At 40.6% G+C, this 25,540-nt stretch overlaps 3 protein-coding genes across 3 annotated transcripts; 2 read left to right on the top strand and 1 right to left on the bottom strand.

The window, feature by feature from the left end:
- Positions 1–15: 15 nt before the first annotated feature.
- Positions 16–13,583, top strand: LOC306695840 (solute carrier family 24 member 2; the record flags this gene model as incomplete). Its single annotated transcript, XM_079159235.1, has 10 exons — positions 16–936; positions 8,035–8,070; positions 8,448–8,559; positions 8,972–9,055; positions 9,515–9,553; positions 9,646–9,725; positions 9,853–9,990; positions 10,380–10,469; positions 11,405–11,571; positions 11,664–13,583. The coding sequence occupies 10 exons, from the start codon at positions 16–18 to the stop codon at positions 11,911–11,913; spliced, it is 1,917 nt and encodes a 638-aa protein (XP_079015361.1). The 3' UTR covers positions 11,914–13,583.
- A 2,317-nt stretch (positions 13,584–15,900) lies between these two features.
- xpa (xeroderma pigmentosum, complementation group A) lies at positions 15,901–19,890 on the top strand. The gene is made up of 5 exons (XM_079160055.1): positions 15,901–16,180; positions 16,278–16,383; positions 18,058–18,223; positions 19,032–19,149; positions 19,301–19,890. The coding sequence occupies exons 1-5, from the start codon at positions 15,904–15,906 to the stop codon at positions 19,453–19,455; spliced, it is 822 nt and encodes a 273-aa protein (XP_079016181.1). The 5' UTR covers positions 15,901–15,903; the 3' UTR covers positions 19,456–19,890.
- Positions 19,891–21,505: 1,615 nt separating this feature from the next.
- kpna7 (karyopherin alpha 7 (importin alpha 8)) lies at positions 21,506–25,276 on the bottom strand (the record flags this gene model as incomplete). The annotated part of the gene is made up of 12 exons (XM_079159551.1): positions 21,506–21,592; positions 21,814–21,960; positions 22,062–22,244; positions 22,417–22,650; positions 22,841–23,017; positions 23,152–23,238; positions 23,620–23,702; positions 23,989–24,088; positions 24,289–24,457; positions 24,835–24,920; positions 24,991–25,134; positions 25,211–25,276. 12 exons carry the CDS (start codon positions 25,274–25,276, stop codon positions 21,506–21,508), a joined length of 1,563 nt encoding a protein of 520 aa, XP_079015677.1.
- Between the last annotated feature and the right edge of the window lie 264 nt (positions 25,277–25,540).

The raw sequence follows: 25,540 nt of genomic DNA, 5'->3' as shown, positions 1-25,540 counted from the left end.
ATCTAGGCCAACACCATGGAATTCCTGCTACCTATAAGAAGTCGAGACAGGATGGCTTTCTCCAGCTCTGAGCCTCTTTTGGGCACTCAAAGCAGCTGCACCAGGCACCACTACCATGTCGTCAAAAGAAAGCTGCGGCCCGGACGGATTCTGGGCTTCATCATCAGCATGGTGGCTGTCTGCACATTCTGTTCATGGAGTGCCTTGTCACTGGTCACAGCAATGGCCAAGGAGCTGGAGTCGTCCGCTGAGGGTTCGGCAGAGGCGTCAGTGCCCCAAAGAACTCTTCTGCAGTACCACAACCTCTCTGCCGCACCAGAGGACAAACCGGTGGCCATGAAATCATCTGATGTGGAGATGAATCACGGGGACTACCCAACAGACTACTTTAGCGTGGAGGATAGACGTCAGGGCTATGTGTTTTTTCATATGTTGGGCATGCTGTACATGTTCATAGCCTTAGCACTTGTCTGCGATGAGTTCTTTGTTCCTGCGCTCACTGTTATCACAGAGAAGCTGCAGATATCTGATGATGTAGCAGGAGCCACCTTCATGGCAGCAGGTGGCTCAGCCCCGGAGCTCTTCACTTCTGTCATAGGAGTCTTTGTGTCCCACAGTAACGTGGGTATCGGTACCATCGTGGGCTCCGCTGTCTTCAACATCCTGTTTGTGATCGGGATGTGCGCCCTGTTCTCCAAAGAGGTGCTGAACCTCACCTGGTGGCCTCTGTTCAGAGATGTCTCATTCTATACCATTGGCTTGCTCATGCTCATCTATTTCTTTCTGGATAACGAAATCACGTTTGGGGAAAGTCTCGGTCTGCTGTCGTGCTACACCTGCTACGTGACATTCATGAAGTTCAATGCCAAAATAGAACTTGTCGTCAAGACCCTCCTGGGCAGCAACAAGGTGGTCGAGCTGGAGATGGCACCAAAGGTGAGTCTGACTCCATCCATCATTCCATTTATCTATCTGTCCACTTGTCCATCAATCCATCCAACCATCTATCTGTCCAATTGGCCATATATCCATCCATCCATTTGTTCATCAATCCCTTCATCCCCTCATTCATCCATTCATCTTCCCTTCTTACCTCTCTTTTGATGACCACTCTACCCTTTACTTTATGTTTTCACCCCATCTCAGTTGCCATCATCTGATCCTTACATCCATCCACTACACAGCGTACCCATCACAAACACCTCTCAACAGTTTCTAATGCAGGAAAAATAAGTAGCAATCTCTGAAAGCTGAAAGTAGCCAACTAAGATTCAGATTATTTGTTGTGTCTTTAAGGGAACATTTGTGATTCTTGACATGAGTTTCTGATAAGTGGATGGAGTTACAACATTTCTAGAATGGAACCCTGACTGTTCTTTTGTCAGTATCTGTTGGCTGAAATCTGGACATCTGTTGATGACTGATCTGAGAAAAGCATTTGTATGTCACAATGAATAAGATCCCACAGTGAACCTGTTTCGGCTACTGACCCCGAGAATAGTAGTGCTCTTGTTCTGGGAATCAGACAGGGTGTTGAACAGACTTTGTCAAGCAGCCAAACCCTCTTGACTTCTTCTCTGGAAGGATATAAAGCTTTGTCTTAACCTGCCACCTGTTCAGACATTGCGAGACGCAGAGCCAGACTGCAGCCTCTTGGTGCTGACTAGGCCTATGGGCCTCATCTTCACTACTTTTATTGACCAAGTCCAGACCAAAGTCTCAGAATAGGGCTCATGTAACAGAGCTGGTCCATAAAATGTCTTCAGATAACTTTTGATGCTATTGAATATTTAATACCTATAAACCCTGAACATCCGAACTACACCAGCCTGAATTTATAAAAATCGATTTAGCTTTCAGTCAAAATTCAGTTATCCTTTTATTTATCCAATTTTAAAATCACTTTCTTATAGTGACAAGCGAAACACATTATAGTTATGTAGTTACAGTTTTACATATAGCCAGTAATAACACCATAAATAACATTGCAAAATATCTAAATATCACCCACACTCATACATAGTATTATTTCGAAATTCCATGCTAGGAGTAAGTAAATACCTTGACTATTTGTAGACGGTTAATGAAATTGACAGAGTTTTGTGACGGTTGAGTTGTACTTGAGCATCCTGTATGATGAAAACTGAAAGCAACTAAATTAAATCAGAAACCAGAAATCCTTGTAGCATCTCTTCAACCTCATCAGCACGCTGCCTACTTCAGCTCCCCTCGTCTTTTTCCTGACATTGGAAAAAGTGGTCTCTTGACTCTGGAGGAAGGTCGCAGCTCTGAGTGTTAGTTGTCTTCTATTTCAGCTCATTAAACACAACTAAATATAATTGCAGAGCATCTGTTTACAATCTGGTCACACTGTTAGGAAAGTATGAGACATGAGAGAGTGTTTTGGTTATTTATCAGTGTGACATTAGTGTTTTTTCTTTCACATTATGAGTCATACTCACAGGATGTTGACCTATGACAAGACACTCATCAATCACTTCACAATCACAAAACCAATCACTTCATGTCAGCCGGGAAGAGATGATGGGGAAGTGTAATTTTGAGATTAGCTTGGAGTGCTCTTTGAGCTGCTTGCTGCTGTGTTTAAGACAGCAGATTCAAGACAGAGGGGGGAAATTATGCTGCGTTCAAAAGGTTCAACTGCGACACATAAAAACACAAAGAGTCTATTTTTCAAGTCTGTCTCTGCATCCTTTTCTGTCTGTGTGTGTAGTTGGAGTCAGATCTGTTGCTCTCTGATGCTGTAATCTCAAACGGCGCTCAGGTGGCAAAAATTCAAACTACAATAGGCTGATCTAAGAGCAGTACGCTCACAGCCTACCAGCCGACCCATCACCAGTTCTTCAGGGGCGTTAACAGTTCACTGCTGCACATGATCTGGGTTTGTTTGTCTGAAAAGATTAATTACAAATAATGTACATTTTATTTCATTATAGGCCAATAGGGTGAGATATTGTGCTGTAAAAGATATACAGAAAGAAATTGTTAAGATACAATAGTAATTGAAAACAGGAGGCAGGAGAAGGAGGCAACTATATTTATGGTCATGATTCAGGCCAGGAGAAGTTCTCCCGTTATAGGGAACAGATGAGCTCATGATCACCTGCTTTAAAACTCCTCCCCTTAAATGCTTAGGTAACTGTTTTATTTATTTGTTAATATTGGATTGGTATTAGTAATAGTAATAATGTTGGACTTTTTCAGTGTCTTCATCATCTTCAGGCTCATCAAAATGTTTTTTTGTTTTTTTTAACACGTTTTTATTTCAACGTAATCCATTCACCAGGAATCTTATTGTCAATTACGATGAGATTTTTTTCCCAGATCGCAAATGTATCATCTGAACTGTGTTTTTGATATCTTATCCACTTTTGTAAATTGCATGTTCTTTTTGTTGTAAACATGCGAGCACATGCAGTATATTTGGGTGCAGATCAGTGTTGTTACAGAAGCTCTGTTTGACATGCATGCCCTTCTGGGAATCAGCTGTTCTTCAGGCTGCCGCCCCTCAGCCCAAGAACAGCTTTTCTCTTTCTGTCGTTCTGCACTTGATGTCCAACTGCCTTGGCCTTATGTGTTGGTAGCTGCTTAATAATCCCTCAGGTTAATGCTCCCCAATCCCATTATAGCCACTAATAATAGTCAGATGCTGTTTGGAAGGAGCAAGAATCAGCAGATCACTGAGAGAAAGATTACTAGCTGCTCCGTCCTCTGCCTGCAGTCATGCGCATAATCTTGGTGTGGTTTCTATTTTCCTTATATTTGGATGTTTCAGGTTGCTTTTGCACAGAGCATAGAGTGTCGACAAAGAGAGGGTGGGACAGAGAAGATCTGATGGTTTTCTTGCTGATGGCATAAAGACGACAATCCTCTCTGATCCCCTTATCAACTGCTTACCTGCGGTGACGACAGCAAACATGCAGCCCAGCACACTGTCGCTCAATCTCTGCAGAGCTCTAATATAATGTTCAAATTTTCCTTGGAATCATTAATATCAGACCTGGATTACAATGCAGCAGCGCAGTGCATATGCAACTTCATAAAAAAATGAGACTGAAGGTTTCTTGGCATAAGTATCTGTACAGAGAAGGAAGATGAATTGGTCAATAGTTAATATGTATTACATGTTAGTAAGTACAGTTATATTGTTGCCCATAAGAGAACATAAGAGAATATAATATTCATGACCCAAAGTGGAGATGCAATGGTTTTATGTAATTGTCCAACAAAACACAGCTGAAATGATACAACCTTTATTAACAATAGTGACACTTCATACAGTCTTGTGAGTTGTGTTCTGAGGTCAGCACAAAGCTCATCTGATGAATTCTATACTTGCACAGCAGACCTGACTTTTCAATGTCAGATTATTGTGATCACGATCAAAAGCTTCTGTCCAAAGCAGCAAGCGAAAACAAATGTATCTATAACTTTTGATGTATTCTGTTGAGGACATAATCATTATACTCCACTGCCATTTGGAGTGTAACTGGAGTTAAACCGAGTAGTTTTGTAGCTAAAAATGCTTTTATTATTTGCTGACCGATGAGAGTGAAAGGGAAATGTTTGATAGGACGGTGACCTGTGAAGGTTGCTGCCGGATTTTACACGCAGGCTTGAGAAGTAGAGGTCTAAAATGGGTGATCTCTGCAGATTAATCCTGGCTAAGTCCCACAGCTCGGACAGTCAGGTGGAGAGAATGAGAGAGAGACAAGTGTGTGTGTGTGGGGGGGGGGATGTGTGGAAAATCTGAAAAGGCGATCAGACTGCCCCTCATTGATGACAATGATGATGATTGGGATGAAAGGTGTAAATCTGTAGGTAATTTGGTATTATTCCAGCGTTTGTTGATGGGGGATGAAACCAGCAGGAGCAGCTCAGTCAAAAGTATAAAAATATTTTAAGCTTGAGGCTTTCGTCTTCTTCTCATCACCTTCGGGTGTTAAACAGCTCTGTTATATCACGAACAAGCTGGGATTTGCTTGTAGAGACTCTTTACTTGATAGATAGATTTTGATGCCTAAGGGTTATTTAACATAGTTTGGATGTAATTTGAAATTCTGCTTCATAATTTACAGCTTATAAATATGGCCCATGGTGAGCTGTTTTGTTTAAGTCAGTGACAAGAGATGTACACTACAGACCAATGAGCTGGAGCTGAGCTTTATCTGTAACTGCAAAACAAATGCATCAAATATTGAACAAGAAAGGAAAACATGTCGCTTTATACTTAGCAATGCAGTGGCAAAACTTTTTCTGCACTTCGTGCTTGCTTTCATCTATAGATTATTGAATCTGTAAATGTATTATTATATCCACCAAAATAGAAATGTTTGTACGCTAACAATCTTAACAATGTATCTTACATTTTCTTTATCTGAGAGTAGATGCCTCTTGATTATCGTGTTGTGTAACAGTGTTCTTCAGGCTTGGCTTATTCAGCGGCTGAGTGTCGCGCTTGATTTTATTCCTACAACCTGTTGGGTGACAAGCAAAGAAAGATTTGGAGAATGTTCTGGTTTTTGTTTTAAATCCCTTTACTTGCTGGAAATGATTTGAGACAGGTTTTTGGTGATTAGTCATCGGTGATTCATGGAGGGAAGCTGAGGAGAGGTTTAACCTCACAAACACATCACAGCTGAGAGGAGTGACATACGGGTGTAAGGTGACAAAGATTAGCAGCTTTTCAAAATAAGTTACAGTATGTACAGTAAGTAAGTTACAGAATATAAACATGTTGCACAATGCAGCAGTTATCTGAGTATACTGCCGTATAACTGGTCTAAATAAAATACATATATATTTCAGTTTCAGCAGAGTCTACACTACAGCAGGTTGTGAGTGTCTTTTGTCATCAAGCAGCTCTCGCGAGCCATGTGAGCACCAGCCAACGTAAACTAATGCCCAACTGTCCTCTGCCATTAGAGCTGATCAGCAATCACATGGGCAGGTGTCCACAACTTCTTCTCTTGCGTTACTTGTTAACGCTAACCGCAATACATTTCTATTCATTTTGTTTGACAAATATGATTGCCAACATGAAATATACCTCTATCTTCACTCAAAACAAATGTGCTTGGCTTTGAGAACTTGGCCACACATTTATGAAATAAAATTCTGTGTTTGAGCCAAATATGGACTGGAAAAACATATGACAAGTGGTACCCCTTCAAAAACAAAAAGAAAACCCTTAACCTTGTTTTTGCTGCCATAACAGCAGCAGGTGTCTTGTCAGATGCAAGCTAAAGGGATTATCTTCTCAAACTGGGGCCTCCATCATGAAAACGTGTCAACAACAAAACCCTCCACCTCTCTTGCTTGTTGTCGGTGATTGTCTGTGTTGTTCTTTTCAAAGATTCAGATACCTCCGTTACTGGCTGTCGTTGTAGGACATTTGTAATCTTTAAAAGGAATTGGGAAGTCTGGAAAAAGGCACGGAATAGTAACCTCGGCTGTGTGATGTAATCGTTTGTGTAAGCTAACTCTGTATTAAGTTTAGCGCTATTTAAGGAAAACGATGAGCCACATGAGTACAATTCACCTCAGATAGCGCTATCGCAGCTCTTTGGTTAATAATACCTGTAAATCTGTTATGACGGTGTGCGAGTGAGTGAGTTTACTTTAAAATATTTAGCACTGTTCATAAAAACCTTCTTCTTGAGCAATACATGAAGACAGAAAATAACAGACTTGTTGATTTGCTGTTTGCTTGGAAATCAGTGTATTTCATTTCTTTAGTACGGCTAGGAATTACAAAAGGGCAAAAGCATCTTGTATGGTTAAAACCTCTGGACATAAGTTAAATCAAGAGAAACTGAATGGTTAGACAACCTGTGCCCCAGTTTATGAAGATCAGTTGTGAAATATGAATTAAACTGATTTGTTACACTGTTACACTACACTGTTCATTATCACGTTCTAGATAACAAGCTTTCTAATTGTACTTAATTTCTAACCACAATATAAATATGTCGTGGTTAGCAATTAAGTAAAATTGCCTCTGTTCTTCGCTTTATTCTTCCGCAGCTTTTTTTTAAAGAGCAAACTTGCATTGATTCGCGACATCTAAACAATAAAAGCTTTCTTATTGAGCTTGACTTCAGAGCAAGACAACATTTTTTTCCAGGGCAGAACGCCACAGTGTGGTTGCTCCCAGTGTGATGTAAACTACCTCTACGCTAAAGCTACAGAGAGCTGGTTAGTGTAGTGAATATTTTGTGGTGAAAAAGACCCGCCTGGCAAATCATTTCAAAAGTTCCAGTCGTAGCAATAATTGCTTAATTAATCAAATTAGAACAGCTCACACAAACCTCCGTGATCAACTACAATTATGTTTACATTTGACAAAACAATATCTACTACCGAGAAGTTATGTTCATTCCACACCAAACCCTCCCCACTGCTGACATCAACCACCTCAAAGACCACCACCACAGACTGAGAGAGTGTGTGTGTGTGTGTGTGTGTGTGTGTGTGTGTGTTTGTCTACTGTATGTTGTGACACCTCTGTGCTGTAAATGTCCTCTGAAGAAATTTCTTGGGTTGAGATTAATGTGTGAGTCCTCCTCCTCTCTGGAAGTGTTTTACATAGATAAAGTAAATTAGTTGCAGAGGATAAAGACTGCGGCTGGTCTTCCTGAAAAAGGAAAAAAAAAAATATATATATATATTGCTTTAGGAGTTTGTGTGTGTTTTCAATGTTCATTCATTATTTTACTGAATGTCTGGTGCGTAAACAAGACATAAAGAGTTGAAGACATTTTCAGTTGGAGTAGACTGTAAGCTTAACACATGGGTTCATCGCCTCCCCACCCTGCCAGTGTAGTCCCATCCAACAACACCACACAGGCTGAGCATTCAGTGAAATTATGAAATTAGTATTTTCTCCAGGCCTAATGTGTTGGATTGCATATAATACATGCATTTGTGTTACTGTCTCTATTCCCTGTGTATACTGTATATGAGAAAACATATACTGTCCATATGTTGATTTCTTTCTCTGTGTCTTAAAAGGTCAATACACCTGTAGATGACGAGAGCAAGCTGACGGTGAGTTTGTTTTGTGTGTGTGAACTTCTCTGTATGATCCCTGTAGCGTCTGGTGTAGGTCATGTTTATGTGCCTGCATATATTTACAGTATGCTGTATGTATCAAAGTCAGCCATTTTATATAAAAAGGGTTCCAGATACATATTCTACATTTACACTAGAAAGAAGCTGCAGTAGAGATATGACATTCAAACTCCTGCTCATAAGGGTGTTTTTTTTTACATCACCAAATTATTTGGCAATGTTTTAGAAGTTTCGTGAGTTCATAAACATGTTAAATGGAACCAAATGTAGAACAAGTATGTACACATTCATTTATTTTGCATTGAATATAATGTATATTTATATATATTTCTGTATTTGTGATATTTTTATAGGCCAAACCGAGGCTGCAGAGGGAAGGTAGCTGTGCCTCTCTACACAACTCACTGATGAGAAACAGCATCTTCCAGCTCATGATACACACCCTCGACCCTCTCAGTGATGAAGGTATGGGTAAGCAAATAAAAAAACACAACACCACACATACATACACGTACACACACACACAAATGCAAAAAGATATAATGTTATTACAATGAAACAGAGGATGCGCTGTGGATGTGAATTCAATTAACAGTATATTTTTTACATAAACAGCTTTGGTGAAGATTATGTTTAGGATCAGAATTAGGTTCAGAACATGTTTATGTGCACAATAGTGTTTGGTTGAGGTAAGATATTGTAAGATCTTCATTCATCTAACCACTTTCCACTTCTTAGTATTTCCTTACTTCTTTCTTAGAAAATAATCAGTGAGAAACATATTCCCCCACATTGCACATGGCATGTATATATATAATACTTAATCAAAAATGTTCATGGGACAATGCTGGGCTGACTGAGTCTCTTTTTGTTTCAGGACAGTTCAAAGAGAAGGCATCAATCCTTCACAAAATGGCCAAGCAGAAGTGTAAAGAAGAAACTGCCTGTGCCAACGGTGTAGGTGAGCAACAGGGCCGTGTGAAACTACGGGAGTCTATTTGTCTCACTCAAAGATCAAGTGACAAATCAATCGTCGAATCTTTAATCCAATTAAGAACTGTGTCTATAGATGAATGGTGAAAACAACACGTAAAGTGATCAATATTTTGTTAATCGGAAATGAATAACTGGACTCTGGGCAGTGAGATGTTATGTTAAAATGTATGGCTGAAGTTATTAACTTAACTAAATTAACTATTATTAACTTAACTTCCTCCTCTTTTAGCTTGAAACCTCTTTTGAAGGTCATGATTGCATAAGTAACGTAATGATGTCTTCCAGTTAGTGTAACATTAAGTATGTGGTAGTTTCAATCAAGTTATCAGCTGACTGACTGATTTGTCAATTCATCTGTGATTTGGTCTATTCATTGTTAAGGGGCATGTATGTGAAGCTGTGTATATTTCGTTTCTCAACATAGGAGCCCTCTCCCTGACACAACCTCCAAGAAATGCAAATTGTACAGTTTCAGCTCTTTTTTTAATGTCATTAGATACCATCTTTTTTTCGTGAACAAGTTCCTTTAATATGGTTTCTTTTTCTTTCCTCAAGCTGATAAAAGAATCCCCAACAGTTCAAACGTTGCAGTGGAAGTCACACCACCCATGAACGGTGTTGCAGGAGGAGACGAGGTACGGCTTTTATCGTTTAGCATTCCTCCAGGTTCACATGTTAAACTATACGTTTTTATAGAGCCTCAGTTAAGAACACAAGTTTTTTTTTTTTTAAAAAGCATGATGGAAAATGTTTCTTCTTCAGGATGGTGAAGAAGAAGAGGAAGAAGACCAGCCTCTGAGCCTGGCCTGGCCCAACACCAACAGTAGACGGTTGACCTACATCATCATCCTGCCCATTGTCTTACCACTGTGGCTCACACTGCCCGACGTCAGGAGAGAGGTGACAACACACACACACACACACACACACACACACACACACACACACACACACTCAAACACATGATATGTAAAGCGTGTTTTAGGTGCGCAAACATGAAGAAACAACTTGGAGTTATAACACAATGCAATCAATGAAATAATTTGTTTTGCTCGACTACATATTCACATTCTGTATTGAAGAGTTTCTGGTTCTGGAAGCATGAGAAATGTAGAATAACTAAGATTACATGTGTCTCTTATTTTACTGCACGATCTGCTCAATTGTTTTGTGATTAACTGCAGGTTCCAAAATACTATTTTATATGTTGACGTATATCGCGCTCTAGGCTGGGCCAAATAATAATTGATTGAGTGGTTGTTTGACTTTGTTTCTCTTGTGGTTTTCAGACCTCAGAGAGGTTCTTCCCTGTCACTTTCCTCGGCTCCATTAGTTGGATTGCTTTCTTCTCCTACCTGATGGTGTGGTGGGCTCACCAGGTACTTCACACACACACACACACACACACACACACACACACACACACACACACACACACACACACACACACACACACACACACACACACACACACACACACACACACGTTCTCTATTTCTACATACACCAACTTTATTTTCTGTTCTATTCTATTACTGAGGCCTGTCTTATAAATCAGTGCAGCAGTCAGAGTGTTGGACGTGTGACTACAGCAGCTAATCCCAACTAATCTTCCTTGATCCACGGCCAGATCAACCTGTAACGCTCTATTTTAACAGCACAGATGCAGACAGGCCTGGAGCAGGAGGTCATGTGAGCAAAGAGGAGCCACACTTGCTTTTTTAGTTCACACGAGCGCAGAGCTCTGTGAGCTAGGTGAGGTGTGTTAGGTGAAGTGATCAATCTTTATCGCCTCAGCATGTCGTGTTACCGCTCTCACACCTTTTAGACTGCCATACTAAACACAGTGGAGCATAAAAGAAGAAGGTCTTCTGTTAGTTTCAGGAGATCTTGAAAGTTTGTTCTAAGCCAGAAAAGAAATGTCACAATTCAGGATTGTTCGATTCCTTACTTAAGAAAAATGTTACTGTCTCCATGTAAGCTGATGGGGACACAAATACCAGCTTTTCAGAAGATCAACACATAGGAGCACTGCTTACACTTGTACTTGCCCTGCCCCAAAATCTTTTTCTGTCCTTCCTGCCACCTTGAAACTCACAAAAGACATTCTGTAATTATAACCTCAAATCTGCCTCTACAGCTTGATTATGTTTACTTTTTGTTTGTACATTTGGCATATGTATATTTTGATTATTTGATGTGTACTGAAAATCTACAAAACTCCTTTTGTCAAAACAATGTGTAAAGGATGGGACTGTGTTTCTGACACCGTTTCTAAACTGTGCGACATTAAGAAACGTATTCTTGCTTTCAGGTTGGAGAAACATTCTACATCACAGAGGAGATAATGGGTCTAACAATATTAGCAGCTGGCACTTCGATCCCTGACCTGATCACCAGTGTGATTGTAGCACGAAAAGGCCTCGGTGACATGGCCGTGTCCAGCTCTGTGGGCTCAAACATCTTTGATATCACTGTGGGGTGAGTCCAGCAAGAAAACACACTGTGCAATATCTGTTCGTCTCTCATAACTTAAATAACTCTTCTCTGTTGTGTTCCTCTTCTGCCTCCAGTCTACCGTTCCCCTGGCTCGTTTACAACATTCTCAACGACTTCAAGCCAGTAGAGGTGAGCAGCAACGGCTTGTTCTGCGCCATTGTCCTCCTCTTCCTCATGCTCCTCTTCGTCATCTCCTCCATCGCGGTTTGCAATTGGAAAATGAGCAAGTTTCTGGGCCTTTTCATGTTCGTGCTCTACTTCATCTTCCTCATCGTTAGCGTCATGCTGGAGGACAAAGTCATCAACTGCCCCATCACCGTCTGAGAGAGAAAGAGAGCCAGAAATGAGGCGCGAATGTGCTTGCGTGTACAGTGGGATTTACAACAGGAGAAGCAAAACATGCTCACACAGACACAAACTGTCTCTTATCTGTCTCACTTACATACACAGTAGAAGACTGCATGCACACCAACACACACACACACACACACACACTCAAGTGAAAGGTGAAGAAAACAACAGGTTGTGGATGTCGGTTAGGCAGAGACGCTGACTTAAATCAACACTGGAAATTCATACCGGTGCATCACACCCGTCCAGCAGCTGGTAAACAAGCCTGTACATCATCAATGGACTTTATTCCACCCATTAGGACAGACTCCTCTCTCTTTGTACCATGTGACTACATTCAGTAGTCACTTTGGGTTGAAAACTGATGGACAAGTTATGTGAACGCCACCTGGGATGGAACATTTCACCAGAGATCACCAGAGATTGTTGGTTTTTTTAACTAAAGGACCATGTGGCAGTATAGGAAGTACCTCCGCTACTCATGCAAGCAGGCAAGTTAAGCACATAAACTGAATATGGAGGCTCGAAAAGACTTTATTTTGTTGTTGTTTTAAAGGGCAGCAAAGCTCCGGAGAGATCCTGTATGTCTGCGGTTAAAGAAAAAGGAAGGGCCGGGCCACACATAAGTGTGATAGTTGCTTTGTATTTGTTAATTTACCTCCTGTATGGCTTTGCAATGGCATCAAAAGAGAAACATCCAGTGTTAAAAAACCTTGAGTGTGTTTCAATACAGTATATTCAAGGTCATATTTGGCAGAAATGGTTACTTTATATCCTATTTATGATAGGATATAATTCTATGATAGGATACATTAAATGCTAAATAGTTACGTTAGAGCTTACACAGATAGACGGTTCTAAGGTGTTTTCATGCTCAATATACTCCAACTTGTTTGGGTTTTTCATACCATAAGTTTGTGATCGTGTATTTTTCTGTTCTGTCTGCCTTTACATTGCACTTTGTGCATGGAAATGTAAAAACCAGGTCAGTGTGGCATTTCCCAGTAGAGGATGCAGTCTGGACAACAAATGGTCGACTAAAGATTAGTGTTCTCCATTATATTTTACTTTATGAACTCAAAAGTTTTTTTTTTTTCAAATCATGTATTTATAAAAAAAGAGTGTTAAATATCAATCACCGGCTTTCTTCTGTTATGTTTTGATGTAAAACAACTCATATACTGTATAACATATCTTCGCCGCTATGTTCACATGCTACGTTCTTGTGTTCAGTGTGTGACATAGAGATTGAATTCTTAGAATAAAATTATTGTAAGAAATCAGCAAGTAGGCCCGTAAGTTTATTGTAAAACCAAACATGGACTGTCGTGACTTTACATATTTTGGCCATTTAATTTTCTTCTAAACGCTCTCTATTAGATTTATGGTGAAATAACCGCAAAAAGCATGTAACTTTATCATCACTACGGTGCTACTGTAGGTATCAGTAGGTCTCTTTCCATTCAAAAATGTCTGTTTCAATTAACTCATTCAATCAAGTTAATCAGATCAAACGATAACAAAATAAAGAGCAGTCTGAAACTCAATGAATCTATTTCCATTTTTTTTCTCATTGTACGAAACTCGAAAAGGTTGATTGTTTTCATTGGGTTTCCTTTGTTTCTTTTAATGAGCAAAGTCAAACTGTTTTGTCTTCATCGGTTCAATCACCTGTTGCATGACTGCCTCATACACGCCGCAACACTTGTCATCAGTTTCAAATATATGAAGCACATCTGAATGTGGGAAATATTTTATACTTTATTCTCCCAACAATATTCAACGTGCTCCATCAGTCTTGGAGAAATGTTTAAAGGTATAATAGTCATCATGGCAGTATCGGTTTAACACTCCCAAAGGTTGGTTTTTTTGTGTCTCTGTGTTAACCAAATGCAACATTTTTTGTCCGTTAAATTGACCCTAACTATTCCCTATTTCTTCCAAAATTTAAAACGTTTGTTTTAATCGTGTGAAAATGTGTATAAAAGATTTGACTGTATACAAGCTCCCAATCATAGTCAGCACATAGTCAACCTCAACAGTCAGCCTCAACGTCTATTCTCACACTCCAGACGTAGACTGCCCATATAAGTATCATTTCTAAATCTTTCTTCCTTTGGTGGATTATGTAAAAGTGAGGAATGTGTGTATGAATGAGTGCATTTAGGAATATCTATAAGAATTCATCCTTGACCTGTTTGAATACCATGACGAATGGTAAAATGCTTTTGTATTTCCTATCTACGTTATGTGTTAAGGAATCATATTCATGTACTACTTGAATTGTATATTATACTGTAAAAAAACCATATATCATCCATCTCTGTATAAAGTGTTATATGATAAAATAAATGACACCTCAAATTTTCATTGTTGGTGTTTGGAGTCGATGGTAACTTTGGGATTGGTTTAGAAACTTTTTTTATTTTGAAAAATGATTTAAAATGTCATCATTCCTCTATGATTTGGACGATCTTGAAAGTCAAATTTTGAAATGATTCATATTATTATATAATTTCTTTTACACAGAAAGAATAAATACTCAGTATAATTTGACAAATCTGTAATAGCTGGGCTCATAGGACATTCTAAATCTAACACACCACTTAAAAAGTCGGCCCACTTTAGCTCTCGCCCCCCTCACAACACCGGGTCACATTTGCAGTGTCATCTATCAGGATGTGATCTGCTTTACTTTGACACAATCCTCTTACAGCAGCATGCATGGCCTGCTACCATAATCCGCGTGATGCAACAGGGATTCACTGGACACCTGTGATCGACCAATAAAGAACATGCTCACCTGCTTTCTGTCCGCCTTTCTCTTCACTGACAACCGAGGATATTTACTTACTGTACTGTTTCAGTCTGCCAACCAGTTAATGACAAACTTCCTTGTCTGTGTCTCATATGTAAATGTCACAGTTGAGTCCTCTAACCTCAAGTATCTCATAAAGGGAAGAAGATAAACGTGCTGAATCCATTCAAGCCATCGCATAAGCCTCAACTCAACTTAAGAAAGTACTTCAACACAGACTGAGGGCTGTGGATTTTGTTCCCCATACGATGAAATTCATTGATACAATTCGTACATGTTACTGGTGTGAGACAGTCCAGTTGTGATGTCATAAAGTTTAAAGTGTGTCGCCGCTCCATCTACAATGAGTTGTGAAAGATGTCTTGGATGACACTGAGAGCACCCGGGGAAAGTTCACAACTGTCAAATAGAATAAAGCTCATTAGTTTGGCCATAATTAAGAAAACAAAGTCTCCCGATGCATTGTCCATGGAGCAGAATTCACAAGTTTGAGACTTTCTTCTCTGGTTTCTAGCTTTGAGGGAGAGAGAGGAGTTCATGTTCACAAAAATTGATTGAACTTCCCTAAGCTATGGACATAACTAATTCTTAATTTAGGTGGTGTTCCCCTTTATGAAGGGCCAGGGTCTTTTTGTGGCTGGTGTGGACAGCGGGAACAGTTGCAGTAACCAAAAGCTATTTCAAAGCTCATAAGGGCATATGAACATAAGATGTTAAGACGGACTCAAAAGAAATGCATCCAAGCAGTTTATATTAGCCATTGACCATTAAGTCAAAGTGAATGGTAGATATGATCAGGAGAGACAATTAAAAGAAGAATCTGAAGCTGGAATTTGTAAAATGAAGACAGTAATGAACTTGTCAGGTGGCAGCTGCAACAGCCTTTGAATGTGTTGTTAACCACACTAACACTAACCTGGCACTAATGAGTAGGATTAAGTCTCTGGTGCTTCGCATTCCCAAGCAATAGGTGGCGGTAATGCGCCTACAACTTTAAAATCAAAAGAAGAAGAATCAACCGGAAGCATGCCACTGTTTTTGTAACAACGGTCCTACATGCAACACTTTGTGTGGCACCAACCCCGACTGGTCCAGAGTGCCATTTCATTCATTGCTATGTGGTGATCGCTGTTTGAGAAAGCAGCATGGATCCATCAGAGTCAGAGGGACTGAAAGCTTGTCTCAGCCCAGAGCAGAGTCCCAAACCCGAGCTTTCTGCAGCGATGCGGGCTAAAATCGAGCGGAACCGGCAGCAGGCGTTGATGCTCCGGCAAGCGCGACTAGCGAGCCGCCCATCGTCCGCGGTGGAGGGGGCGACCTCGGCGAAAATCTCCAAGACCATCGACTCTGGTGCCGGCTTCTTCATCGAAGAGGAGGAGGAGGAGGAAGAGCAGAGGACCAGGAAGGTTGTGCATGAGCCAGGTGTGTGTTTGAGCGTCTGTTGTTCGGTGACTTAGGTGTGCATGCATGCTTATTTGACTTATATGTTGTGTTGAGTGTGGGTGTGTTTTGTTTCCAGCCCCAGTCATCGAGACAGACTACCTGCTGTGCGATGACTGTCAAAAACCCTTTATGGACTCGTACCTCAGCAACAGCTTTGACCTGTCTGTCTGTGATAAGTGCAGGTACACACACACACACACACACACACACACACACACACACACACACACACACACACACACACACAGAACATTCAGAGTGTCTAAAACAAATACAAGTAGTTTTTCATTCAGCTTTTGGAAAAGCACATGTCTAAGGAGTCCGTTTTGGATGTGTCAAATATTGCATTGTAAAGCAATTAATTCACAGGTTTCCTCAACATCTGAAAGAATATGTCATTAGTTATTTTTTTCTAAAGCAGCATGATGTCCTCTTAATTATGGAGGTCTGCCCAGAATACTTGTACATTATGGTACGACCATTATTTTGGATGTTGTATGCTAATTGTACATGATGTGCATTTATCTGATAAAGCATGAATTCCTGTTCGAACTCACACAGGTAATACTCTCCTCCTCCAATCACAAGCCGCTGCTTCGTGACCGGGAGACGCTGGAATATTTTGACAAGATATTTCAGCTGGCTGCAGCTGCTTACAATTTGGGTGTGTTGGGGCGTTTCGCTGGCTTCTTCCCAGCCTAGAGACCCTGCCGCACTGTCACGGGCTGACATTTTGGACCTTGCGTCGGCCAAATGAATTATCTAATTCAGGGAGTTGCAACTGCTGCGGTGATGACCCTATAGCCACCGTAGGTTCACGCCATGTGGGGCTGGGTCTTAACGCTGGGTGCCCCCATCGCCACGGAACTGCAGTTCGTATCGATTCCAACGGGCACTCTTGAAACGTCTGGATGACGAGAAATCACAGCTCCGCCACCGTCTGCTGCTCGCCCACCCTCAGAGGAACGCTGAGCTATAGCATAACAACTTGACTGTGAGGAGGAGGGGAACGTTGGCTGGATAGAGCACCAACGCCTCTGGCCGCCTCCACTTCTTGGCTCTCCTTGATGACCTGGTTGTGTGACCTTCAGGATGTCTACTTGCTTTTCTTTTTGTCCCCTGCAGTGTAAGGCTATGGCTCTTCCAAGTTCAGTTGCGTACTACCTGGGTTGGCTGGGGCCCCCTACTTCTCTGCTGTGGTGGCCAGGGTTACAAAGAAGTAGGCGGGCTGCAGCGACTAACCTTTAGTTTGCCAGGATCATTGTGGTTGGGTTGTTATGTTGCAGCAGGACGTGTGTTCGTCGGACTCCACCCGCTGTACCCGTAGAGTCCTGTGCCTGTGTGAGTTAGACAAAGGTCACAACCCTAGTTCTACAAGCACAGGCAGAGCCCTCTACCAAAGGGCCCTGTCACTCCTACGTCGCTCGCTGAACAGGGCGTAGCATGTCGAACTGCAGGGTGTGCTGCCTTATATACTTTGGGCACCGCATGTATTTAGGACGTCCTGATTAGCCTGCTACGCTTATGCAAATTTCCTGATACAGAAGACCGTGTTTGATTAATACAAGAACATGATTTTCGTCATGGATGAATTTCATCTCAAACATGTAATGTTCTGTCCACTTAGTTGTCTCAAATCTTTGAGTAGTGATGTTTAACCAGAGCTCAACAAGATAACCAACTTGTGTTTTATTCTTTAGTTTTAAATTCAACTTCAGCTACTGTTAAAACATCTGAAACCTACAGATATCTGGGGCTCATAGAATTTACATTTAAACTTTTCTTTTTACAATGACATGCCAGAAAATCAAATGTCAATGAAATGTATTCACAGTATAAGCCTCTTTCCCCCTCAGAGACAACGAGGAGAAGCATAAGCTAATCTCCAGAACTGAGGCCAAGCAGCACTACCTGCTGAAGGACTGTGACCTGGACATGAGAGAGCCTCCACTCAGGTTTACACTGAAGAAAAACCCTCATAACCCGACCTGGGGAGACATGAAGCTTTACCTCAAACTACAGGTACTGGCTGGAAGACGGGGACTCTGTGCGTCACAATCAATACGTTGTTCCATATTGTCTAATATCGATGTTTAGCAGGAATTATGATTTGCTAATGTTACTTTAGTGTTCAAAAAATGTCCCGATGCTGAAGCCTGAAGAGGTTTCATTATGATCTTAAATATAATGTTGCATATTAAAACTGCTCTTAATAATCTTATATCACACTACGGTAAAACTTAAAAACCACAACTATTATACACAAACATTTAACTCCTGTTTAATTGCCTTTGCTGTATTTGATCTATTTTGTCCTTCTCATTGACGGCCACATGTGGCTGTCAAGACAACAACCAAGCAGTCTGCATTATCAATCAATCTCATCTCAAGAAACCACATCGATTTAAGAATAGAAAATATGCCCCTGTAAGGTCAGTAGACATGTGGGAATTGTACAAACTATAAAACAACAACATTGAAATATGATTTTAAGACCAACATACAAATAATGAAAGATCATCAAGCAGTGAAGTAGTGCTGAAACGATCAGTTAGTCAATCATCATAAACTGTTTTTCTGAAGTGGAGAGGCCACAGGTCCTTGGACATTTCTCAATTTTCTAAAATTTCATAGACTAAATAATCAATTAACCAGAATAATTGTTGATCAATGATAGAATGCTACAAGATAGAAAAACAATATTGGAATCAATTTTAGTTGCAGCCCTAAATCAAAGCCACAAACATTTTTTGTCAAAAACCAAATAACGCCTCATTGTTCTGTGTTTTAATGAGTCTATCTGAATGATGTATTTGTGTGTGTTAACCAGGTGGAGAAGAGGTGTATGGAGGTGTGGGGTTCAGAGGAGGCCCTGGAGGAGGCCAAAGAGACGAGGGAAGAGAACCGAGAGGCGCAGAAACAAAAACGCTTCAACAAGAAGGTCAAAGGTTGGTTACCCTTTCTTAGCCCAAATACCAAGTCTGTTACATTACTGTTAATTGTTAATTGTGTAAACGTCAACATTTGGATTTGGGATGAGCGTCAACTCCATAAGCTCTGGACGTGTGTATATTTCATATATCTGTGTTTGTGTGTCAGAGCTGCGCAGGGCGGTAAGGAGCAGTATGTGGACCAAAGACACCAGCGTTCACCAACATCAGTACGGACCAGAGGAGGTGGTGGATCCGGAGGAGGACCTCTACAAGAAAACCTGCACCACCTGCGGACATGAACTCACCTACGAGAAGATGTAGACACTCGCGCACACACACCAACACTGACTGTTCAGTCTACAAGGAGAAGATATTCTGTGCTTTTATGGGGAACCATGCCTCTCACAAACCCTCGATCCGTCCAGCTGTATTCCTTTTTCCTGGATTTCTACTTAACACTCCATCCTGATGTCTTACAAGGGGCCAAAATCACTCTCCATTTTTAGGATTTCGTGTTTTTCAACTAAATTCTACCTCGCAGATTTCGGTCGCATGATACCGTGATGTAATCGCTGTCATGTAAAGTACGTTAACTTGACTTTTCATCGCCTTTGTGGCCTCATTCAACTCAGCATTAAGCCACAAGTCTTATTTCATTATGACTGAATGCAAAGGCTTTCTTTCTCATGTCTGATTCTTAGTGTCAGCTATAAAGAGACTAGCTGTCATTGTCCAGATATTCATACTATTCATTATACTACCACAGTTAGACTGAAAATATGTAAAACATGTTAACGACTTGGTAAAATATAATGTAATGTAAACAATTTCTATAAAAAGTTAATTTATTTTCCAAGTTTCTTTTGTATTTTGAGACTTCGTGGAAAGTCTAAATACTCCTCTCCATATTTTTCTTGAAGTGCAGACATACATTTTGAAAACAGCCCGGGCCAAGTTTGCATCTCTTTTTTTATACATTTAACATGTATTCATGTCACTGTCTTACCTTTTAATCTTTTTTGTGGAGTGAGTTTGTGGATTAAGGGGTTTAGATTTCCAATCCAACCTTTTTTAATTACTTATCCCATAATTTGGTTTTTCATACATTACTGTTCTTTGTCAAAAATAAGTCAAAGATTGTTTATTTCTCAAATGTAACAATTTTTCTCAGAAACCTGACTTTTTCTTATCGACCAAGAGGGCAAAATTAGGACAGGCACAAATCCTCAAGAGTTTTTTTTAGATACTCCTAGAACAAATCAAATAGTTTTTTTTAAAATCATTTGGATAATAAAAAAAGTAATTCATGTCTCAAAATGACTTGATTTGATTAGGGGCAGCTATATTTGACAGGCTGTAGCCCGTCCCAGTCATTGTTGAAATACCTTTTAAAGGGGAACTACAACCCATAAAATGTAGATTCTACTTGTCAAAAGTGATAAAAGCTCCTACCTTGTCTGAAAGGTTATTTATATCTCAAAATGACTTGATCTAAATTGTACAGGCAATATGAATATTTTCAGACATCAAACCAACCTACTTGGCTCTTAGCCATTAAAAAAAAAACATGTATATTCTTCCTTGTCTGTGGAGATGTGGATCAATTGGAGCATTTTATGTCCAAGTAATAGCTCAGTGAATGATTTGGTTAGTTTTGATAAATCAGAATGAACATGCTCAGCCTTTACTCAATGTTCTTATGGTAGGAAGAGTATTAAACAATGTAAATATGTAAGCCTAATGTTAACTTTTGTGCACAAGTACTCTTAATTCACGAAGTCTGTAAACTTTGAAAAATTCAAAATGTTATCCTTTTACTTTGCAATTATCATCTATAGTGTTTTTTTGCAAAACACAATTCAAATGAGTAGGAAATTAATGATTGTATTTAATAGTCTTAAGTCATTTAGTAGTCATAATACAGTAGGTAAAAAAAACAACCTAAAAATGTGTTTAGTATATGTCCAAATAACTCATATAAAGTCTGAATAAAGCCATCGTATTGCATGTGAAAAAATGTCATAGTATATTATGCTGACAAAAATCCTTTGTACGCTACAAAAGTCAAATAATCCACTTTTTCTAATTATTTGGTCACGTAGTCATGACTAAGCACAAAGTCAGTCATTCCTTTACTTCCAAGTGGCAAAGCGAGTTTTGCATTTTATTTAAGATAGTCGAAACTGAAACCCAACTTCTGGTGAAATGCACATTTAACCAAGTGAGTATTTGGTTCCAAGTACCTTTTGCCCAACTTTCTTTATAGTCATGAGTCACAGGTCAGGAAATTCAAATACAATTACTAACAAAGTAGATATTTTAATTAATGTGCAACCTTTATTAATTTACTTCAAACATGGAAAAAACATATTTAAAATTCAAAGGTTCCTTGAACGTCAGAGGTCTTAAATACAAATTCATCATCTGTACTGTCGACCTTGACTCCCACAACTTCACCCTAGGCGGAAGGAAAAAGAAGTTAGCAATTTTGAGACATTTGACATGGGCTCCCTTGCCCTCAGATATGGAATAAGCTTAATGAGACGTTTCCATGAATTTCACAAATGTACTTTGTTGTAAAACTATAAAGAAAACAATGAAAATATGCTTAATTTTCAAATCTTCAGTGTGCACTTAAAATGTGAATTTAGGACATTTGTCATGCATTCTGCTACTTACGTCACCAAAGTACTTCTCTATGAGGGCATGAGCAGCCTGGTACACCATATCATTGTCGTGGTTCTGCAGCATCTCAATGCGGTCCAGGCCTCCCAGCTCTTCAACCAAAAGGCTAAGTTTCTCCGTCTCACCAAGCTTCTCTGCTGCCTGAAAAGTCAGTTACTGAAACCAGCCCTCTCATCTGCCCATTTCAAGTTCCAAGTCAAACTGTAGCATGTTTTATAATTAGGTGCAATAATTTGTCTCACCAGGAAGATGTTGTTGATTGCTTCCAGTATGACCAGAATGACTTTAGCATCTTTGACCTGCAACAGGTTAATGATCCCCTCCAGGGCTCCACTCTGCACCAGATTGACCACCTGCTCCACAGTGCCCCCACTGGTGAAATTTGTCACTGCCCACACTGCCTCCCTTTGAGTTTTGAAGTCTCCCTGGGAAAAAACTAAATTGTTCAGCTACTTCTCACATAACATTTGTTGTTGTCCAGTGAAAAACATTAAAGTAGACCCTGCTTGCATTTGCACAAGAATAATCATTTTTTAAAAATACAGTTCAACATGACGCCTGAGGAAAAGAAAAAGTCAAGGTCATGATTTAGCTCACATTTCTAAGCTGTTCCACCAGAGGAGGGAGCAGGCCGCAGGTGATGAGCTGTTGGATTTGTCTACAAGGGCCAGCAGCAATGTTGGACAATGCCCACGCTGCCTCCTTTTGCACACTGGCCTTCAGGTGCCTCATCAGTTGAGGTAGGACTTTCAAAACTCCAGCGTCAACTGCCACCTGGGTCTGCAGGTCTGAGCCACTCACTATGTTCCCGATTGAGCGGAGAGCTGGGGTCTGGAGGTCAGACAGTCTAGATTACTATTAGATAGTGACAGGGCAGTTCTGGCCCACCACCAAGCTTTGAGGAAAAAAAACTGCAAGTGAACGTGCTTTACTCAGACATGGCAGATCTGACATCTCATGCAGTGTTTGAATTATATAGTGCGTTGAGGACAGAGGGTTGAATGAGTCAAGCAAACTGTACCATGACACTGAGCTCCTCGTGGCTCATTAGCTCCACCAGCCGAGAGACTATGCCAGTTTTCACTACAACATCAATGCGTTCATTGTCACCATCTGAGAGGTAGGAGATTGCCCAGCATGCGTCAGACAAGATGTCCTTATCACCGAGATGGAGTAACTGGATCAGAGAAGGTAGCACCTGAAGGAACAGTTACAGCAGATTAGTCATCCTGCTGGTATTGTAGCACCTTTCTTGTGTTGGATTGAATCTTCTGTGGCGCTGGATGCAAAGCTCAGATACTTATGTAATGTAACAATTGTGATTTCACTTACCTGCTGGACTGCAGACAACGGTGGAAAAGGGTTCTTATTTCGACACAAGTTGGACAATGTCCATGTCAAGTTACGCAGGTAGCCAACCTGTGGTAAAAGCATTATGAACAACAGGACTAATACAGCAACAACATTTAGACTCGACGTTGACGTGAACGCCATCTACAAGTCAAATTCTGTAGCCAGTTCCTCATCTCTACTTGAGGCTAGCAGGGCAAAGCTACATTATCAGCAAACGCAATACATCCAAAACTCGAAATAAACAGTTTGTGGTGGAGTTGGATTGTGGAGAATTATGTGCCAGATGTATATGACGTGGGCTCTTTTGGTCTACTAAATCTATTTACACTTTTAAATTCACACTGCAGTGCAAGTCGGCTCAGTGCCCTCTTTACGAAGTTCAATGCCAGTTTCTGAGAGGTCGGAGTACATTTATTCCACGAAGCTTGAGACGAAGTTTTGACTTACTGGTGTGTCTGGGGAGATGCGGGCCAATAAGGCTGGGATAACGTTGCACTCAATCAGGATGTCTCGATAAGCTGCACCATCACCTGTAACAAGAAGTCACGCTTTGTGACGTTAGTACAGCAAACCAGTGACAGATGTAGATTTATTTTTCAAAACCAATCCCTTTAGCTACAGTGAAAGACAGAGCACCATTTCAAAGACAGGCCTGAGTCAATTCATAGCGCAATACAGTAAGTTAATGGTCCATAAAGTGAGCAACATCTTTAGTTTCATCATTTTGGAAACCATTTCTCTATCAACATCCTAAATGTATCAGCTGCGTCAATTCATAATCAAATCCAGACATGGTTTAAACATTCAGCATTTTACCTGCAATGTTTCCAAGAGCCCAGACAGCCTGTTCACTGATGTGCAACATGGGTGACGCGAGCAAGCCGATGAAAGCTGGTACAGCCCCATGTTCCACCACCTGACACACAAATACACTGTTGTGTTGGACCATCAAGCCATAAAGAAAGCTTTTAAGACTTAAGTCTATTTAGTTGAAGTCTGTTTTAAAGTTTCAAGATGATTATGGTCCTGACAACCTGTTTCAGTCAAATGGCTGAAGTCACAATAATTAGGCCAACCATGCTTGTGCGTCACAGAGGTTCAATACTGTGTTCCCACCTGTTGAGTATGCCAAGACGTTCCAGAGGCGATGTTTGTAAGGGCCCACGCCGCTTCAAACTGCAGAGTCGGCTCATCATCCATACACAGGAAGGACACAAAGCGGGACAGCAGACCTGCATCTACGATCTCCTTCAGAGGAGGGTTACGCTCCTGAGACAGCAGCTTCCTGAGAGGGAGGATGAAAGAAATGTACAGGGTGCTATAGATTTCCCTACTTCCATTAGTTTCAATGGGTATAGCACTGGAGATATTCAAGTAACCAAATAGGTTGTGTAAAATGGCCATTACAATTACAGGTGATCGCCTCAATATGGTGCTTTTCTAAAACAATCCAAAAGATAGTTCCTTAGGAACAAAAATTCAGTCCTCACCTTAGCTTTTTTTTTTTCCAGTCTTTGCATGATGCACTTTTTCATAATTATCAAAGCAATTTTGGTGATCAACTAATCACTAATTTTTGCACATAGGACACTACAGCAAATGCATCGTATGCAACAAGTTATGGTTCATACGAACGTTGAAAAATGACCCCTGATGGCTCACCTTGCTGCCTGACACCCTCGGGTTTGGGACTCCTTGCAGTCGGAGTTCACATCTTTAATGATATCCTCAATGGGTGAAAAGGTCACCTGAATAACAGACACACTGTTAAAGTCTCCACTAGTTAAGAACGAACTTGTAAGAGGTTTCTGAACTGACCATCTCGTTGGAGATATAATCAGGAGAGAGGGCCTCCTCGTCCGGGAGAGACGACAGCGTTATGTTTCTTCTCTTCAGGAAACTTTCATTCTTGTGAGCTTTGCGAAGCTCCACGCACTCCGAGATGCGTTTCTCTCGAAGTTTCTGCCAGAGGTCGAGATGCATGGTCAATAAAATTATTATTATGTACGACTAATATGAAAATGCAACATCAACTTACCGCTGGGTCTTTCCCCTTGTTCTTGAATTTGGAGACCCGCTCGTCAACAACGTTCTTGGTAGGCATGGTGGACGTTAACGCACGGTGGACACGCGCTCTCTGCTTGACTGAGACTGGTGAAAACTTAATGAGACCTTCCGCGGGGAGGTTATGAGGAGGAGAGTCGCCTCAGGTGGATCTAATTAGATGTGATTGATTCACGTGCAGCTGTGCGCGTTTCAATCAAGTAATCACGGGTCTGTGAACTCATGTCTTTGCAATTTATGTGTTGGAGAGAATGGTATGTTTTATTAGTTATTTATTTTTTAATACCGTGCAATTTGTAGGGCT

Source organism: Pholis gunnellus, assembly GCF_910591455.1.
Source record: "Pholis gunnellus genome assembly, chromosome: 5".
Classification (NCBI taxonomy): Eukaryota; Metazoa; Chordata; class Actinopteri; order Perciformes; family Pholidae; genus Pholis; species Pholis gunnellus.
Note: the sequence above shows the minus strand (reverse complement) of the source record. Positions and strands in the feature narration are given on the sequence as shown.